Source organism: Panulirus ornatus, chromosome 11 (assembly GCF_036320965.1).
Source record: "Panulirus ornatus isolate Po-2019 chromosome 11, ASM3632096v1, whole genome shotgun sequence".
Taxonomy (NCBI): domain Eukaryota; kingdom Metazoa; phylum Arthropoda; class Malacostraca; order Decapoda; family Palinuridae; genus Panulirus; species Panulirus ornatus.
The window spans coordinates 14,288,869-14,296,097 of record NC_092234.1 but is presented as its reverse complement, the minus strand read 5'-3'; the positions used below and the strand labels follow the sequence as shown (position 1 = coordinate 14,296,097).

General features: G+C 39.9%; 1 protein-coding gene across 1 annotated transcript in view; it reads right to left on the bottom strand.

Moving 5' to 3' along the window:
• The window catches only part of LOC139751292 (uncharacterized), a 99,859-nt gene extending 93,674 nt beyond the window's left edge, over nt 1–6,185 (bottom strand). Inside the window, exon 1 of the mRNA XM_071666618.1 lies at nt 6,054–6,185. Within this exon, the coding sequence (XP_071522719.1) occupies nt 6,054–6,093 (40 nt within the window). The 5' untranslated portion in view covers nt 6,094–6,185. The remainder of the gene's footprint in view (nt 1–6,053) is intronic.
• Between the last annotated feature and the right edge of the window lie 1,044 nt (nt 6,186–7,229).

Genomic DNA, 7,229 nt, shown 5'->3' with positions numbered 1-7,229 from the left:
AATGGCCAGGCTCGGAATGGTCTATATGATATAGGCATGGTATGTGGAGGGTAGGTAAGGCAGCGACAATGCTAGGAATGGCCTACAGGGAATACTACAGAGATGGTCTGGTATGTGAAGGCAAAGGAAGGCTGTGATCAAGTTGGGAATGACGAACAGGGTGTACCCCTGAGATAGTCACATGTAAATGCCAGGTAAAGCAACGTGCCGTGCTAGGAATGAACCACGGAGTGTACTACCGAGATGTTAATAAAACAAATCTATGCCTTTTGGGTATCCATACAAAAAAGATGTCTGTGGTTATTCATCATAATCACGCCTGATGTAAACAAATGTGCATATATACCTGACAACTGTAAATAGACCTCTATGCATATATGTATGCTGACATGACTTATCACAATCTAAATGGGTCATTCCTAGCAAACCCAATGCCTTCACCGTAAAACACACCGGCAAGTAAACCCGGCATGTAGAAAAACGACGAACGACGTTATGAAACCATTCCGTGTCCCCAAATCTTTATCCCTTCAACATGCCGTCTGGTCAAAGGGCAAGGAAACATACTGTCGTGCTCAAGGATCCTATCTACGTGCTTAAAGGGGGACCAGGAGCCTGGCCAATGTCATGTTGATCGGTCACCAAGTCTGCGTTGCGAGTAGAATCATAATCAAGTCCAGGTGGTCCCTGTATATGTTTAACACTAATGCCAAAGTAAAGAAAGTTTGCTAATGATCCACCCTCTTCCCTGACCATCAAGTAACTGCCGGTAACACTGTAGCAGCCTCGGATAATGATCCGTTGGTCATTACATGGCCTAAAATGTTGTTCTGCAGAGAACGACAGGGAAGATAAAGTCCTGGCGTCAAGCATACACCACAGGCACCAACAGAACTAAATAACTTTATGAAAGAAAAACAAAAACGCGTCAGTACAGGTAAGCTTCAGTAGTAACAGGTACTAAAAAATCATATCCTACAAACTTGCGCGTTCCTATAAAAACGTATCAGCTATTGTAAAATTAAGCACGTAAAAAATGGAGTCGGGTCAGTGTTCCCTATGTTTAACATTTTCCGTTAAACCAAATATCACTTACACTCTCTCGCTAAACCATAATGCCTTCACCTATATGCATAAAGGCGTTTACTGAGTGGGGACTTGTTGGGAGTTAGTAATGTTCTGATAAGGCTGCGAAGACACCATTTTTTTCGAATATCAACAAATGAGCAAGTGAAGCAAATTTATGTTAGCTCTACCATTAGGTATATACTCTTTACTACTTACGCTTAAAATACAATAATATTACTGAATATAATGTACGGAATAATTCTTACACGACTTTTAGTGCCACTTTATATCATGCCCACCTGCTTGGCACGTACAGTTATCAGTGATGATATGCAGGGTTACCACGAGTTTTGGGCCAGGTGTTGCACCAATCCACGCTCGTAAAGTTCTGAAAACAAAATAACTGTGCTGCCTCCTCTGAGCCCCATGAGCTTTGCACTGCGCAAGCACCAATAATTAATCACAATGTATGCGCAGACAACAAATGCTGAACCATTGCAGTTTTTTCGAGTGATTATCGGATCATAAACCACAATCATGTACAGCGCATCGCACTAAACTTCCAAAGACAGTATGTCAAAAAACAATTAAATCTAACCGAAAAAAAAGAAAGCAAACCAAAGATGGAAAATAGGGAAATTTCCAAGTTCTTGCAACCACCCACAGCACTGCAGCATTTCGAAACCGCTTCCAGGTGAGGTGGCAGAGCGGCCAAGAGGAGGAGGAGGAGGAGGTGGTGGTGGTGACGGTAGCCAAGCCTCGCCCCGGACGGCAGCCGTTGGCCAACCAAACAAGCGACCAAGCCTGGTTGCTTCTTGGCCAACACGCGTATTCCACTTACACACACATATAAATATATATATATATATATATATATATATATATATATATATATATATATATATATATATATATATATATACTTTTAGGTGTGGTAACTGCAGATCTGTGCAGATAGGTAAGAAGCCTAAACTATAAAATCAGCTGATAAAGAGTTCTTTGTTTTGCATTTCTCTGGCTTGTGCACTTGGACGCCTCGCTACCATGATCTTTTTTCCCCCACTGCGTTTACAACAATGTATTTTAGGAAAAATTTCTTGAAACGCAAATTTAGTTAAACTGCTACAACTACAGGAAATTCGGTGCAATTATACAGAATATATTCTGGGGATCCTCATGAAATGACACGATCGACCTATAAAATCGCACAAACTAAATTTTTTAGCATATACTATGTTGTGGGGTTGTAAAAGGTGTCCGTTTGTTGATGATGGCGAGGAGGGGGCGAGGGTTAAACAACGTGGTGAGCGTGAGAGGAATGTCCTGTGAGCCCACCTCCTACCATACCCTGTCCGAGAAAGTACCAGCCAAGGTTACCAGACCAACACCACCGCCGCCGCTACCCTCACACACCGGCGGCTGCGGCACCCACTACCATCCCCCGGGGCTGAAAACACCCCAGGTCACTCCCACCTCAAGTCATATCCACCATGACTGTGATGCTTCATCTGAAGTTTGGCAGCGATTAGATTGATGGTGAATTCCATTTAAGAGTTCTGTGCCAAGATCAAAGTGAATGTCTAGTAGGTTTTTGTGACTAAAAAACTAGTCTATGGTTTTTCTTCCATTTCACACTATGACGTAAAATCGCCTGTTACACAGGTATAACGCAGACACTTCCCTTGGTGCTTTTGTTGGGAAGTGAGGCAGCTGAGCGGACTACCCTACCGACTTGGGTAGCTAAAACAGGTGTACGTGAACCTGTCATTCTACTCCTCACCGTGTGAGGTTGGGAAACCCCCATACTAAGGTTTAATGATGCTACCAGAGTGGAAAATGGACTGACCACTTAAGAAATAAATCACGAAAAGGTAAGGTTATGGTCTAGCAATTTGCAACTCGAGGACGTCAGTAAAAACCCGACAAGTTAAATTATGTTTGAAACGTGTTAATTACTTTGAGAATAAGAAAAACATCAATAAGATTTGTTATAAGCATGAAGATCATCACTTTGTGTAGTTGGATTTAATAAAGCTATCGACTGCTAACTGGTTGCCTGAAACCATTACAAAAATTAACCATACATAATTGCATATTTGTTGGTTTTCAAAGACGTGATCATTGATCAACTCGCTGAAGTATTTTTGTTCCTGCTGGCCACATGTAAAATATCTTTATACACGTCATACAAATGCAAACTCGAGTCACACAGGAAAAGTTAGACGGTCCGTGGGGAGTAAATGTCAATCATTTCACAGATATGTCACTACCTACTTGCACAATGTGGAGGAACAGGTCTACGTATACTCTTGGGTCCCCTAGTGGGGCACCATCGGACCAAACAATGAGTGCCGAAGAAAATAGCCATCTCAAACTTGCTACAAGAGGATCTTCTTTTTTTTACGCTGAATTTACATACCACTTTTTTGTGTGAAAATGCACCTATTCTGAATAATAGCCCATTCTCACAAGAGTTCAAGTACGCAGACGCAGCTTGTGAGTGAAGTCCAAGAGTAGGGTTGGGTCAAGTAAAAATCTGAAAAAAGAGCAGCTTTTGCGGGGCCGCTGAAAAAAAAATCAATAATAATCACCATTAAATGGAAAAAAATCGTAAAGTATGCTAGAAAAAATACTTTCAATGCTCTAATCGTACGCCGGCACTAGTTCAGTATCTACCGACCCTTCTAAGTACCTATCTGCTCAGTAAGGGGATGAATTTCACACTCAAGGGGCACCATCTCTTGAACGTTCTTTACCAATGACAAGATTTTGCCCAAGACAGGGCTGACATACCGATCACCCCAGCAGAGTTAGTCTGTAATGCCAGACTCTTGAGAGGTACATGTTGCCGATAGTTATGTGTAAGACAGAACCAACGTGTATGGAAGGCTAAAGAAAAGACAGGGCCTAGGTCAGGGAGGGGAACTTGATGGCCACTGTATAATGCCTGCAACAGTGCTGATGAATACATAGTACGGCAGGAGCGAGTGCACGATGCGAACATTGATATTTCTTGAAGAATACATTCAAGTATGTAAATTGACAATTTTCACTGTATACAAACATACTGAATTTCTATTTAGAGTGTAGTCTCATATATAAGGGTCTACTAAGAAAACATAATTAGGTATTCTCACTCGTTTATATGGTGTACTACCCTCGCGTTATCAAAAGCGTTAACGTATAAGCGTGACCTTGTTGGATGTTTGTGGGCATCAGGGTATATATAAGGATATATATGTATGATCACCCAAGGACAAATTTCTATGAAAGAATTATGATATTAAAAAGGTCCTTTCTAAAGGATTTAGCAATCTAAGGCTGCACTACTTCCTGTAGCATGGGAATGGAAGACTCGTCTACTGTGATTTCTTTTACAAGACTAGTCCCAATGACAGCATCGCCTGTCATGTTGAGTCATATATATATATATATATATATATATATATATATATATATATATATATATATATATATGGAACTCAGAGGTCATGATAGCTCCTAGTTGACTGATTGTGTGTGTGTGTGAATTCATGAGACCTCCATCTAATAACCTATCTAGCAAACAGATCTTTTTTATATTACGTTCCATAACTAAAGAAGTATTCCCTCAAGTCCCTGCAGACACTTTTCTTGCCAATAATATTTCATAAACTTTTAGTTAAGTGACCCCTTCTGACTTATACAGGTAACTGTTGAAATCACCGTAGCCTCCTGTGAGAATATATATATATATATATAAATATATATATATATATATATATATATATATATATATATATATAAATTGAAATACATCGCAGTTGTTTACGGATGATAGTTACGAAACTCCCTTAAGGGGGTGGCCACGGCAAAAGTCCCCATAACTAGCCTTTACAGCCCCATCCATAACAAGCCACTGGCACTCGGCAACCCTTTAGTAAATACATATACTAGTATCAATCTAGGACACGTCATCTACCAATCATATACTGGTATCACTCTTGAACTTTAAGAACACGTCAACAAAACATCTCAAAGTGTATCGGAAAAAAACAACCAATAATCAAGACCAGTATAACATGCACAAAAAAATTGGTCTTCATACAAATATATTGGTCTTAGTAAAAATGAAACCACATCTACTCCTACAAGATATAACAAGACACAATCCCATATATGATATATATGTCACTAAGAGTCGCTTGGCAACTCAACTAGAATTATATTTTTTCGAGTACATTGTGGATACTGAAGAAACATTAACAAAGTTCCTTAAATGGGACAGATTAGTAAAAAGATACAACCTCACCGTAAGCATAGCCTTTTGCCGATATTAAAATTGTTCAAATCATTCGACGTTAAAACGTTGTTCACCAAATTATATGCGATATCAATGACACCATGATATCCAAGTGGTATCTGGATATCAGACTAAGTCAACTGATACAAAAGAAAAAAAGTCAAAACATGTTATTCTTGAGAAACATTCACTTAGTTTCCCTTCGTTTATGTAAATTTTTGGCATTCGTAGTGCCATACATTTAAATAAGTATTTGCTTCAGAATCGTGAACACCACCACCTGGCACGGTAATGTTCCCAAACAAAACAACAGGAAATAACTACATGATCATGCGACAAGTTCGTGTGGTCAGTTTTGGGCAGCGCTGAAGATGCCTATTAGTTATTGTTATTTTTTTTCTGATTAACCAACAATGAAAACAAGTAATATCCCCCCAAAAAACAAATGCTTAAGTTACGTTAACATGAAAATGGCAGAATCATGAAAAAAACATGAGTAAACAAGAAAAATAATCAGATGGATGAAGTGTCGAGAGGTCAGCGATCCGACACTCTCATACACCTGCCACACAGCACAACACGTACCCACACCCACCATCCAACACACCCGAGGTTGTTACACCACAATCCTTATCTCCGGGTCTGTGTCACGCCTTAAGACACTCACAAGTATACTGTATGGTCATATGAAATGCCTACTTACTCTTTAGGTGGACGGGAAATTTCTGCTTTCTGCGCGACATTCCGGCAGAGGGAAGGTTTTATGGCACACACACGCGCATCACCACATGCTCACAGGGACTCGCGCGGACAAGTGTAACGCGCTGCACTTGTCCACCCAACGCACATCCAGCTCGTGCCACTGTTGCCACATCTTCACTGGGTAAAGGATTCACATGTTATTTGTGTTTGATAATGGTTTACAGCCTTGTTCATATTCCTTACAATATATGGAATGATAATGGAAGCAAACATATCAGTAGATATTGAATAATGGATGACTTAAGTAGGATGTCAAAAGAAAATCGGCACCCCACTTGCACGTGTTTTGAAGGATCGTAGGTTCCAATAATGCTATCCTTTGAAGGAGTACCAGGAGGTTACAAGTACTTTAAAACAGAAAACCATAAGAATTCCACCTTTCCACGCAAAATATGCATCTGAACGTCCTTCATTCATTTGATACTTAACTGTTCAGCAGTGTATTGTGGTGTAAACTGAGTTAAGGTTATCATAACTTTGATACTTCGCACGCGCATTGGCGCGTGAATTGCTTTTAGTACAAGGAACAATTCAAAAGATATTCTCAATCTTACTGGCTTCTTTTAGGCATAAAAAGTAATAATTCCCGAAAAAGCGTTAGATGATAATTTACTATATTCACAAATGTAATTAGATGTATAGGCCTCTTCCTAGATTGCCTCGCTATTTTGGTTGATTTTCAAGCCCTTCCCCAGCATGATATAGACTGATCCTCACCCCTGCCCTAAAAATTAGTGCACAAAACCAAATCCCTTTCGGTGGCACATTAATTCCACGTAATGTCCATGATGTATCTTATTCAAGTTATCGGCGAAATGCTATGAACAGGGCTGCATATCATTGCTGAGCATTATCTTAATCGGCAAGTTGTATTATCTTAAATACTTGCCTGTTTTAATGATATTCACCGGTAAACTGGTCCACTGTCGCTATGTTCACAAAAGGCAAGAGTAGAGACGCAGGAGAAGCAAGGTGACAGTGTGGCAATGATTATATGTCCCATGGCACAAAAGATCCCTGCATAGGCCTCCCTGTATGACATGAAATAAATCTAGTCAGTTTTCATTTGATGATCACAACGGTATCCTAGAAAAGGTTATATAGGATATGTTTAAGG